This window comes from Apteryx mantelli, chromosome 3, assembly GCF_036417845.1.
Source record: "Apteryx mantelli isolate bAptMan1 chromosome 3, bAptMan1.hap1, whole genome shotgun sequence".
NCBI classification, from domain to species: Eukaryota; Metazoa; Chordata; class Aves; order Apterygiformes; family Apterygidae; genus Apteryx; species Apteryx mantelli.
The window spans coordinates 51,514,590-51,528,346 of NC_089980.1; the positions used below are offsets into that span (position 1 = coordinate 51,514,590).

At 41.2% G+C, this 13,757-nt stretch overlaps 1 protein-coding gene across 1 annotated transcript in view; it reads right to left on the bottom strand.

Annotated features, from left to right (window-relative positions):
- Positions 1 to 13,757, bottom strand: part of FMN2 (formin 2) — a 173,744-nt gene that overhangs the window by 63,091 nt on the left and 96,896 nt on the right. The window contains exons 9-10 of the mRNA XM_067294571.1: positions 953 to 1,044; positions 673 to 802 (exon numbers count right to left, since the gene is read on the bottom strand). Of these exons, the coding sequence (XP_067150672.1) occupies positions 673 to 802; positions 953 to 1,044 (222 nt within the window). The remainder of the gene's footprint in view (positions 1 to 672; positions 803 to 952; positions 1,045 to 13,757) is intronic.

Below are 13,757 nucleotides of genomic sequence, written 5' to 3' on the forward strand. Positions count from 1 at the left end.
AAATTACATGGTATTAGGATAGGTGAAGAAAAAGAAAATAGTTTTTCCCTAACTGATGTTGATATTATGAATGATATATTTAATTTTGGAACAGATTCTGCGATACATTCCACAGAAACCAACATGGACCAATTAAAACATTTAATCAGTAAGCATTAAATGGTAAAACAATTAAACAATATACTTAAAATAGCTCTCAGTTGTGAAAACACTTATGAAATCTGCCTTTAAAAGCCACATATATTTTTCATGGGACCAACCGAACTACAGCATTGCTGTCTCTAACTCATTTTAGTTATTGGAGATTACAGAATTGGATGCTTCCAAAATCCAAGCAAAGATAAAGCAAAGTAAAATAGCATTAATCTGGAAAGAAGTCACATGGTCACTATGAACAAGGCAGATTTTACTTTGACAAAAAGACAGTTTTTCCAGAGACTGATATACATTGACTACAAAAACACGATGTTATAGTTCAGTACCAAAAGCCAATCTTAAAATTTGCTTTGACGTTGAAGTACAATCATAAAACGTTCCATTCTGCAGGACTGCTATCCTTCAGATTTAATGAGTACTTAAAGTAAATAAAGAAAAACTTTTGAAATATGAGTACAACTTAACAAGATTAAATATCAGAAATTTAATTCTACCTTTATACAGAGCACAACCTACCTCACACAGTTTCTGTAACAATTCAAGTTTGCGACGAATGGAACAAATGCTTTCTGAAAATGTTGATTGGAACAGGATGCAAAATACGCGTTCTGAAAAGTTGGGAATTAGCGAGAGTTCATAGAGGAACCTGCAGAAGTATTTAAAGAAAATGATTTAGTTCACTGTCAGTAGGTACAGTACTTCCCCCCCCCCCCTTATAACATCTCTAGTTAGTTTACTGGAGTATGGAAAGTTTTCTGAAGGGAGCAAAAGTGTTCTTTCATAAATATGTTCTTACTGTTCAGGCTTATCCAAAGACTTAGCATTTTCCTTTTCCTTGGATGCCTTGCTATGCTTTTCTATTTTTTCTAATTCATCTGATTGTGCTCTCTGGAATAAAGGAAACAAAGTAATTAAAAAGTGTTAATTCAAAACCTAGCCAAACATCACAGATAAAGATGCCTTTGTAACAAATGAAATTTACAGATTTTTCTTTTCCTTCAAGCATCTGCTTATGGTGCTTAGTTCATGGAGTGATTTTAAGAATAAATACATCTGATGGGAAACAGAACATGTTCCAAATAATATTATTGACTATTAGTAATCTGCAAAAGATTTATTTATTGAACCATGCACCAAGACAATAATCTTCATCCCCACTCCCTTTTCCTTGGTTGTTTATAGTCCAGGATCAAAGAACTGCCTTCTCGAGTTGTATTTCTCTTTCCAAATCTGTTGGGTTGCATTCAAATGCAATCTGATCTTTAAATATATATTTAAGTTGTGTGCTTTTTTTTTTTTTTTTTTTAAACTAAATCAAAATGGATTGGTACTGTTTACTGCAATTTAAATTTTATTTGGTATTTGGAAAAAGTAAGTTGATTTTTAATGGAACTACCACACACACCATAATACACGAAGAACTACTGCATACTTCTTCTCTGGAGTAAAATGATTTTCACTTTTATCTTAATAAGCCAAAACAACCATATGTAAATTGCTTAGTTTTTTGGAGAACCCTGTGGTACATTGTGTGGTCTTTTCTTCAATATTCCAAATCAGGAGAAACAGAACCTCACTTCTTTCTGTGCTCCATGCTACAATGGAATTAATTTTTCCAACTACAGTACTGGAAAATGGAATGGCATGGAAAGGAATGAAAATGGAATAAAGATTTCTCCTTCTCACTGTTCTTTTCAAATCCATGGTAGTTTTCAAAATACATTCAAAACATGAATCTGTGCAAGAATGTAAGAAAAAAGTAAATATATCTACATTTATTCCTTTTAGAAAACACTACACATTTTTGAACTTGTTCCCCCACAGAACTGGAAGACAACAGTGGAAAATGATATTCTAACAACTTACACAATGCCAAAGCAAAAGATAGGCTGCATCTGCATTCTTTCTTCCATGCTTTTACAAGTTTAGCAGAAGAGGTATGGAACTGTCTAAAATCATACTGCCCTGGCTCCATCAGCAACCTGAAACTGCAAAGTCAGGTTTGGACAGTCCTTTTGAGGTTGCTGAGAATGTGTTGTAATGTGAAAAGGGAGAAAATGCTGGTGTGGCCAGAAAGGTGAAGAGATTGAAAATTCACTTAGAGCAAAACTGCTTCAGATTTTCTCTGATCACTTCAAAAAGTCTGGAAATGACTGCAAGGCCATCTGTCATGAATACTACTCATCATATTTAGTCAGTGTTGTTGTGGGTGTACTTCAAGGGTCTCTGCCTCTAAAATAGTCTGATCTTGCCTATGAAATACTCTAACTATATTATACTCTAGATAGAGAATATTGTAAACAATTACATTCATTATTTTTCAGCAGTAAACCTTGCTCTTGACAGTAAGATATGTCAGTAGCATCTGTATCAGAATCACAGAATGGCTGAGGCTGGAATCTTCTAGTCCAACCCTCCAACTCAAAGCAGGGTTACCTGGAACAGGTCACCCAGGACCACCATGTCCAGTTGGGTTTTTAATATCTCCAGTGATGGAGACTCCACAAATGTCCCTGGGCAACCTGTTCTAGCATTTGACCACCCTTACAGTAAAAAAGTATTTTTTTGTGTTCAGATGGAATTTCCTGTATTTCAGTTTCAAGAGGCCCATTGCCTCTTGCCATTACACTGGGCATCACTGACTCATCGTCTGGCTCTGTGTTGTTTACTGCCTGTCATCAGATATTTATACACGCTGATCAGATCCCTCCTGAGCCTTTTCTTCACCGGGCTAAACAATCTCAGCTCTCTCAGCCTCTCCTAATATGAGAGATGCTTCAGTCCCTTAATCATCTTTACGGCCCTTTCTGGACTTGCTCCAGCAGGTCCATGTCCTTCTTGTACTGAGGAGCCCAGAACTGGACACAGCACTGTAGATCTGGTCTCACCAGTGCTGAGTAGAGGGGAAGGATCATCTCCCTCAACCTGCTTGATCCTCAGCCTCCCTATATCTGTACATACTGTATCAGGCCTCTCTCAGATAACAAGAGCTAGCTGAAGCTGATTCACCAGTTTTTAATTTTAGTATGCTAATAGTGGTCCATTCATAACGCCCAGTTTGCTGAATTCACTCCCCTACTAACATTTCAGTGTGAGAAAACAGGCTCGGGGAAGTATCTTCCAAGAGTACTGTTCTATATAAAGTTCCAGTCAAGGGAGGCATAGAGGACAGGAGTATAATTACAGAAGTAAATTTTGTTGGTATAACTCCATCTTGAGAACAAAGAACTTTTCACGATACTAAGATCAGCAAATTGGGTTCAGACCTCAATTTTTAATTTTAGAAGACACATCCGGATATGGGGGGAGGACTAGGCAAGACGTCTGTTTTTCAGAATGAAAGAAATCAGTATCAGTTCTAGATTTGGTAATCTGAGCCCCAATATATATCAACATACTTCTCTTGCACCATAGCCATATTTTTCCTACTTGTCAAAGGATTCTATCAATCTTATTTACAAGTTCAGGGGCAGCAACATAGGTCCTACTTTCCCAAAGGCAGTAACTGCATAACTTTTGCATAACCAATGTTTGTATTTTGGTAGCTTATGAACACCCAATTGTTTGGCTAAATGGGCGCCACTCAAATTGATGCCACATTCCAGCAGAGGGCAGTATGTGGAGTCAGCAAGAGACTCTAAACCTGTGAGGCCTTGTGAGCCATGCCCGATGGCACCCACACTCAAGGTTGAGGGTGCCGTATTGTGCTAGCTAGACATGGGGCACATTCTCAGGTTTTTCTTTGCAGCCAACAGGCTTACTACCTCGCCTTCCAATAATCTGTAGATAGTGCAAGAGCTGCAAAAGCTGAAGACATTGGCACTGACCTGCATTGCTTCTAGCTGTATTTGGTCTTCACTGTTACTGCTGAGAGCACAGCTGTTCACCAACGCAACCCTGTAAGTCAACCCTGTAATCCTGACATGCCCTCTTTTTGTCATATTCAGATGATTTTCCAGTGTACGGAAACTAATTGTAGGAGGCAACTGTTTTCTCTGAACTGTAGAATTTATAATTTTGTCTGAAAACACTTCAATATTTGGTGCTAGACTCCTTAAGTACTAGAAAACTTATTTGAAAGGTTTCTGACAAAAGTCAGCAGGGAAATTGCAAGTTTTGAAGTAATTTCTCATCTTAAATCTTCTATTTTAGAAACAGATGTGTACATGTAGGGGAGAAACAACTTTTCTGTCTTACCTTTGAAAGAAATAGGAGAGAAGGACAGAATTGGAGAAGGAACACTATTTTACTGAAGCTACACGATGGATTGATATATCACAGTAAAAAGCGACAGCACCTTGAAAGCCTTAGTGAATGAACCTACTGTGGATAAATCACAGAATCACAGAATCACAGAATCACTGAGGTTGGAAGGGACCTCTGGAGATCATCTAGTCCAACCCCCCTGCTCAAGCAGGGTCACCTAGAGCACATTGCACAGGATTGCATCCAGGCGCATTTTGAATATCTCCAGAGAAGGAGACTCCACCACCTCTCGGGGCAACCTGTTCCAGTGCTCTGTCACCCTCACAGTGAAAAAGTTTTTCCTCATGTTAAGATGGAAGTGTCTGTGTTTCAGTTTGTGCCCATTGCCTCGCGTCCTGTCACTCGGCACCACTGAAAAGAGTCTGGCCCCATCCTCTCGACACCCTCCCTTCAGATACTTGTACACGTTGATAAGATCTCCTCTCAGCCTTCTCTTCTCCAAGCTAAACAGGCCAAGCTCTCTCAGCCTTTCCTCATAAGAGAGATGCTCCAGTCCCCTAATCATCTTTGTGGCCCTTCGCTGGACTTGCTCCAGTAGTGCCACATCCCTCTTGTACTGGGGAGCCCAGAACTGGACGCAGTACTCCAGATGTGGCCTCACCAGGGCTGAGTAGAGGGGGAGAATCACATCCCTCGACCTGCTGGCAACACTCTTCCTGATGCACCCCAGCATACCATTGGCCTTCTTGGCCACAAGGGCACATTGCTGCCTCATACTTAACTTGGTGTCCACCAGCACTCCCAGGTCCTTCTCAGCAGAGCTGCTTTCCAGCAGGTCAACCCCCAACCTGTACTGCTGCATGGGGTTATTCCTCCCCAGGTGCAGGACCCTGCACTTGCCTTTGTTGAATTTCATGAGGTTCCTCTCTGCCCACCTCTCCAGCCTGTCCAAGTCTCTCCGAATGGCAGCACAGCCCTCTGGCGTATCCGCCACTCCTCCCAGTTTTGTATCGTCAGCAAACTTGCTGAGGGTGCACTCTGTGCCTTCATCCAGGTCATTGATGAAGAAGTTGAACAAGACTGGACCCAGGACTGACCCCTGGGGGACACCGCTAGCTACAGGCCTCCAACTAGACTCTGTGCCACTGAGCACAACTCTCTGAGCTCTGCCATTCAGCCAGTTCTCAATCCACCTCACTGTCCACTCATCTAACCCACACTTCCTGAGCTTGTCTATGAGGATGCTATGGGAGACAGTGTCAAAAGCCTTGCTGAAGTCTAGGTAGACAACATCCACTGCTCTCCCCTCATCTACCCAGCCAGTCATTCCATCATAGAAGGCTATCAGATTGGTTAGGCATGATTTCCCCTTGGTGAAGCCATGCTGACTACTCCTGATCACCTTCTTTTCCTCCACATGCGTGGAGATGGCTTCCAGGATGAGCTGCTCCATCACCTTTCCAGGGATGGAGGTGAGGCTGACGGGCCTGTAGTTCCCTGGGTCCTCCTTCTTGCCCTTTTTAAAGACTGGGGTGACATTGGCTTTCTTCCAGTCCTCGGGCACCTCTCCTGTTCTCCATGACCTTTCAAAGATGATGGAGAGTGGCTTAGCAATAACGTCCGCCAGCTCCCTCAGCACTCGTGGGTGCATCCCATCAGGGCCCATGGATTTGTGGGTGTCAAGTTTGCTTAAATGATCTCTAACCCACTCCTCCTCCACCAAGGGAAAGTCTTCCTCTCTCCAGACTTTCTCTCTTGCCTCCAGGGTCTGGGGTTCCTGAGGGCTGGCCTGAGCAGTAAAGACTCGAGCAAAGAAGGCATTCAGTAACTCTGCCTTCTCTGCATCCTTCGTCACCAGGGCACCCACCCCATTCAGCAAAGGGCCCACATTTTCCCTAGTCTTCCTCTTGCTACTGATGTATTTGAAGAAGCCCTTCTTGTTGTCCTTGACATCTCTAGCCAGATTTAATTCCAAACGGGCCTTAGCCTTCCTCGTCGCATCCCTGCATACTCTGACAACATTCCTATATTCCTCCCAAGTGGCCTGTCCCCCTTTCCACTTTCTGTAGACTTCCTTCTTCTGCTTGAGTTTTGCCAGCAGCTCCTTGCTCATCCATGCAGGTCTCCTACCTCCTTTGCTTGACTTCCTACTCATAGGGATGCACCGCTCTTGAGCCTGGAGGAAGTGATGTTTGAATATTAACCAACTCTCTTGAACACTCCTTCCTTCCAGGGCCCTCACCCATGGGATTCCTCCAAGTAGGTCCCTGAAGAGGACAAAGTTTGCTCTCCTGAAGTCCAGGGTTGCGATCCTACTTGGTGCCCTGCTGCCTCCTCGCAGGATCCTGAACTCCACCATCTCATGGTCACTGCAGCCAAGGCAGCCCCCAACCTTCACATCTTCCACCAGTCCTTCTTTGTTTGTTAGTACGAGGTCCAGCAGCACACCTCTCCTTGTTGGCTCCTCCACCACCTGGGTCAAGAAGTTGTCACCAATGCTCTGCAGGAATCTCCAGGACTGTTTGTGCCTAGCTGTGTTGTCTTTCCAGCAGATATCGGGGTGGTTGAAGTCCCCCATGAGAACCAGGGCCTGGGATCGTGAGGCTACTTCCAGCTGTCTGTAGAAGGCCTCATCGACTTCCTCATCCTGATCAGGTGGCCTGTAGTAAACACCCACAACAGTGTCACCCATGCTAGCCTGCCCTTTGATCCTTACCCATAAGCTCTCGACTCGCTCTTCATCCACCCCTAGGCACAGCTCAATACATTCCAGTTGCTCTCTCACATAAAGAGCAACTCCACCACCTCACTTTCCTGGCCTGTCTTTCCTAAAAAGCACGTAGCCATCCATGACAGCACTCCAGTCATGCGAGCTATCCCACCATGTCTCTGTAATGGCAATGAGATCATGGCCCTGCGACCGCACAGATATCTCTAGTTCTTCCTGTTTGTTCCCCAAGCTGCGTGCATTGGTGTACAGGCATTTCAGGGAGGTGATCGAGCATGCAGGTTTCCCAGGAGGGCTAAAAGAGGGTCCTCCATAGCCACATCCCATGTGCACTTCCCTGGCTGCATTCACCTGTTGGAGGCATCCTGACTTGAGCAGTCTTTTGCCAACTACCCTGTCACTATAACTCTCCCCTTCCCCCATCTTTCCTAGTTTAAAGCCCTCCTCACCAGGTTGGCCAACCTGTTGGCAAAGACCTGTGTGCCCCGCCTCGTGAGGTGGATCCCATCTCTCCCCAGCAGTTGTCGATCTTCAAACAGGGTCCCATGGTCGTAGAAACCAAAACCCTGTTGCCAACACCAGTGGCACAGCCAGTCGTTAACCTGGAAAGTCCGTCTCCTCCTCCTCTCATCCATCCCCCTCACTGGCAGGATTGAGGAGAAGATGACCTGGGCTCCCAGACCCTTGACCACCATCCCCAGAGCTCTGAAATCCTGCTTGATGGTCTCCAGTTTGCCCTTGGTGTCATTGGCGCCCACATGGAAGAGCAGCAGTGGGTAATAGTCCGAAGCGTGGACAAGCCTTGGCAGTCTTTCCATGACGTCTCTCACACGAGCCCCCGGCAGGCCACAAACCTCTCTAGACAAGAGGTCAGGTCGGCAGATAGATGCCTCCGTCCCCTGTAGCAGGGAGTCCCCCACAACAATCACCCGCCGCTTTTTCCGGGTGTTCCGGCAGGGCACAGGGTCTGTTGTCCCGGTTACTTCCCTGGCAGCCATGCTCATCTCCTCCTCATCCTGGAGGGCACTAAACCTGTTCTTCAGCTTCAGGTCTTCAGGAGGAGTAGGAGCCTTTCTCCTCCCACAAGCAGTGACCAGTTTCCAGCCTTCTTCTGTGATGTTATGATGTACCGTTTCACACGGCACAGAGCCCTCTGGCAACTCCACTGCTGCAGGGGGTTGGGACTCCTGGAGCTGTACAGTCTCCGAGAATACCCTGTCTATCTCTTGCTCTGCTTCTCGGATGCTGCGCAGCCTACTGACCTCCTCCCGTAACTCCCTTACCTGACGACACAACTCGTCAACAGCAGCACACCTCCTGCAGGAGAGCTGGCTGCCAGCCCAGGCCTCCTGGAGAGGCCCCAAGCACTCCCTGCAGCCTGAGACCTGTAGAGCCGCATCTACTGTCAGAGGGTCAGTCTGGGTCCAAGCCTCTGACGCAGCAACTCCAACAGTCACTGGGGAACGCGCTGTGCGGCGTGTCACGACCATACTTGAGGAAGTGTACACCACAGGGAACAGAAATGAAGGTCCCTTCGCACGTCCCTTCGCGCGCCCTTCTGCGCGAACTGCTGCGCGAACTGCTGCGTCTGTTCGCTGCCTCTGTTTTTGCTCTTTCCCTTTATCATTTGTTACCTTATCTTTCCTATTAATAAATCAAGCTTATCTATCAGTCTTTCCTAGGCTATCAAGATGCAAGGTATTAAGAAACTTTCATTTTCCAGAAGCACCATACCACTTACTTGCTTCAACTTTAACACATCAAGAAGAGAAAGTCTAGCATCTTCTAAGTGGTTCTTTAGCCCAACAAATTTAAGTCCCTTTGAATCTGCTTTTGTTATTTAACAAAAACTGTCAAAAATTTAATAGAATATCTGGAAGGAAATACACTGTGAAACAGCATCTGGTGAACACCCATTGATTATCATGTTGTATCTGTATTCACTGTATATGGCTTTACAGCATAACCAGGAAAAAATGTTATTGCCTCAAAAGGTTTATCTTCTAACAATGAGTAATGATGATAAAAAACTAAGCAGAAATGATGATCTTCCAACAACATGGCATTCTGAACTTTTGGACTGATGTTATAAAGCTCTGATGGAGAGAAATTTGCCTCCAAAAACTTTGGAGAAAGAGTTAAGACGACAAACAATTCTTTGCCATTTAACACACAGTTATAGTTTCAGTACAGTTTCCAAAGGTCTCACACAGTTCTGTAGGAATGACTGTAATGGTCAGAGTTAATTCTGAACCACTCAGCTTACAGACAGACCTGAACTGTCTCCAAAACTAAGAGCATGAGAAAGGTGATCACAATGACTCTGAGTGCAGCGAGTGAGTTTGGACTCAACTCTGCTTGTAAGATACACTTAGAAGAAAGCCAGGCTCCCTTAACTATGTTAACAATACTGTTCTGTTAATCATGGCAAAAACAAGGTATTAGACATGCCAAATCACTGTAAACATCAAATTGAAGAAAAGCATGCTTAATGAAGAAACTAACACTTGACTGTGTATTAAAAATGGCTTTTGTTTTATGAATTTAATTAAATTACTTTTTATCACTTCAGCTACTTAAATTATTTACTTTTGATTACTTTTACTAAATTCATATTAAAGTAAATACTTAATTACCAAGTTATTTAAATTACTTAAATCATGATTTTCATGGAAACATCCAAAAACATATATATGAATACTTTTTGTATTAAAATCCCAATATTTTCTTTGATTATGTATATATTTAAGGATGAAGCTGTTTAAAATCAAATGTAAAGAATAGCATTATTAGCTATTATAGTCATTTAAATAAATTTTAAAGATAAGCTAAATCAGTGGATTCTCTTAAAAAGTTACACTGATTACAAGATGTTGCAATTAAAAATTAGGGAGTATAAGGACAAGACATTTTTAACTCCTGAGATAACTCAAACATCATAAATTTGTTACAATCACCCAGTCTGTCCCCTTGCCCAAGCAAAATCAGAACTTCTGTCACTTCTGACAAATATTCCTCCAACCTGTCTTCTAAGCTTTCAGCGGCAGAATCCGCAACCTCTCCAGCAGTCTATTGCAGCTCTTCGCTATCCTCACCATTGGAAATTTTTTCCTCATAGCTTATCTAAATTTCCCATGCTGAAGTTTACTTCTTGTCCTATCCAACTGCTTTCTTTGAAGCAATCTATGTCCTCATCCAAACATCTCTGCTTTACTCTGAACAAGCCCACTTCATTCACTTCTCCTTAGTAACTCGTGCTTTCTAGGCCTCTGCTCAAACTCAGTGTTCCGCTCTCTCCTCTCTCCCAACGGTCCACATCTTTCTCAAAGAGTACTACTCAAAACAAGGAACTCATCCCGTCCTACTTAATGGTGTCAAGTATGAAAATATTTTTAACATATTACATATGTATATAATACATATTTTAATAAAAATATTGCATAGTTCCAAACTCCTACCAGAAAGCTGAGGAGCCACGGTCACTATATCCTTTCATTTAACTGCAGACCCCTGTGATTGACCATGCATTCTTTTCTAAGCAGATTTTCACCCAGCCTTTGGTAGAGCAATTTGTGCTTATCTTCCCTGGGCTTTTTTATGAGAACATTCTGTGAAACAGTGTCAAAGGCCTTTCTAAAGTCAAGATACATGTCGTCATCTGCCTTTTTTCTTTTTCTTTTTTTTTTGTTACTCCTTTCAAAGCCTCTAACTCTGTTACATTATGAAATGAGATTGGTTTGGCACAATTTGTTCTTGACAAAGCCATAATGGCTGTTACTCATCTCATCTGCTTGATTGAGGATAAGTGCAAGTAGCTAATTTACTTGCTCTGGTATTTTTCTAGAAATTGACAGATCCATAGTTAACAAACAACACGAATATCTACATTACCATATAATGGAGAAAATACTAGTTTTAAAGGTATTTTTCAGTGTTTCTAAGTTCCCAACTAAACATTGAAGCTTACTTGCAGATTCTGTTAGGGAGAAAGACTTGGTTTTGGTTTTATGTTGGGAGACAGGTGTAAATGAAAGAGTTCTCAACTTCATCTAGAATATTGTTACCCAAAGGAAAGTTAAAATAAATAAATAAATAAATAACCAGTCTTGCTTTTCTTTTCAGATGAGTGAAAACTCCCTCATGGGAGTCTTGGATGAGAGCTATAGATTTTAGAAATCTGAAGGGTGTCAAGAGAGGGAGTGTTGTAATGGTAATGTCACTGGAGCCATGGTAGCAAAGGTATGCAAATGAGGCAGATATATTTTAATTAACTTGCACAAAAAAGCAAATAAGCTTTCCTACTAGAAGTTTTTAAATCAAGCTCTATGACTTCTAAAAGTATACTCTCTTCAGATAATCTGAAAGGACAGCACTTAGAAGTGTTTCAAAACAGTTAAAGAGAAAACATTTTGGCAAAGAGCATACAATTGCACAGTTATTTGCCAGTTCTTTAGAAAGAATAAATCGTGAGACTATTTCCTCTTCTGGCCTTCCACATATAGTGACGTATTAGAGTGCTTATCACAACAATCTATTACATACGTGGATGATACACTGTTCAAGTTTAATGTTTCTCTACCAAATCCCAGGGGCAAAGGTTAGGCAGACTCACTGTTCCTTATTCTGAGATTGTGCATGTAAAGAAATAACAAATAGTAAAGGTACAAAGGCTAAGTATGAGCCACTCATGGGAAGCCTGAGTAAAACTCAAGAGTTATGGTTTACTGTCTTCACCAATGCTAGGAGGACCAAGTATATGGTGCATGTTCAGAATCAAACTTACATTTCAACCTGTAAGTTTGGCTCTGCTATCCAGAATTCTGATTTGTGTGTATTTTAAATTATGACAGAAGAGAAGCGAATGACAGCAGACCTTCTGCACAAATATTACTGAAGATTATTTCTCAAATTGTTTCCTGTTATCTTATTTTTGTCTGGTTAATGTTTATCTATTCCCTAATTTGCAGATGGGTATTATTAAATAAATAAATAAAAGCTTTTCTATTACCTTCCAATATTTGTACCTAAAGGGAACACATCCAATAGATACGTCTCATAAAATTCATTAATCTAATTACATTTAGCACCTCTCTGAAAGTCAGTGCTATTTATTTTCTTGAATTTTACCTATTATATAATATCATAAATGGAACAAAATGGTATAATATGCTTGACTTTTATAGTAAGTATATTTAAAATCAACCAACACACCCCAAATAGAAGTACTTCAAAAATACTTTGCATAAGGTTAACTTTTTTCCCCACTTTTGCCAGAGTATAATTCTTATGAACATAGGTAGGACCAAGTTAAGAGTAATGGCAATTCTTTCATTTCACAACATAAATCATACATTTCCTGTTTTTACCCACAGTATAGCCTTAACTCTGACCATAGATGATTTAGTGTTTTGTGTGTGCGTGGGCATGCGTGTGCATGCATGCCTGTGATTTTGGAAGTTAATGTAACATTTCAAAAGCATCAAAGTGACTTGGAAGTTCTAAAGAACATTTCCAAAAGTAACTGAAACAACGAGGATATACAGAGATACCTAGGTTAATGGCAACTACTATATTCCTTAAAAGCTGGGTCATGTATAAGAACTCAGGAGCAATCTACAGCCTTTGTGGAAACACATTAAAGTCATAGTATTTTAACTGCCAAATTTAAAATCACAGGAAATAACTGTGGAGAAGGTTTGAATCTTAGTGGCATAAGGGAGACATGCTCTTCGGACTTGTAGGTGCCTTTTACTCTTACAGACGGGATTTGGAGGTTTTGAAAGCATTGACTTAAACCTTTTAAAGATACTGATAGAGCAGACAATTTGCCAGAAGTCAAATTAAAAGAGTATATAGCTTTCAAATTGTGATCTAAAGTGATTTTAAGAGTAATGCAGAGAGCAAAAATAATCCTTTGATACAATTTTTTTTAATCCATTTTATACACATATTTTTACAATGTAGTGATTACACAAGCAGGAGCAGGCATTAAATCTGGCCTGGTTTGAAACAGTGGTATTTCACCTATAATGCCAACTATTAAGAGGCTCCCTGTTTTCATGGTAAACATTAACTTGCCTGCAAATGCACATATTTCTTGTCACAACCAACAGAGCCTAATGACATATCACAAATTTATAACTCTACTGAATTTTGTCTACCTTTTTCCTCCTTAGTGCTGCCACCTGAAAGTGTAGCTCTTAAGGAATTTGTAGGGATGTAACAAATTTCTTTTTTTACCTTGTAGCAAAATTAACAAAATCAAACTTTTAAAATGTGTAGGATAAAATATTTTTAGAATATCATATAGTATGACAAGTATAAATGTTGCCTCCATCCCCAAAGTTCATATAGAATTTAGAACAAATGAAAATCTAAAACTTATTGCAATGTTAAACCAGTAAAATGAAATACAGATCCTGAAAGGTAAAATATTAAGTGATTGTTGATTCTACCACACCTGATTTATCCATACTAGAGTTCTGTGCCCATAGAGCAGACAAGCCTCCTATATAAAGTAAAAGTGAATTAATTAAGTGTTGTTATAATAAAAAAGTAAAGAAAAACTGAGGCCACAGAGCCATTCTTGTAAATATTTTCTGTGAAAAACACATTAAAATAACTGTTCCACATGCGCAATTTTATCTATTAAGAATCACCTAGTATC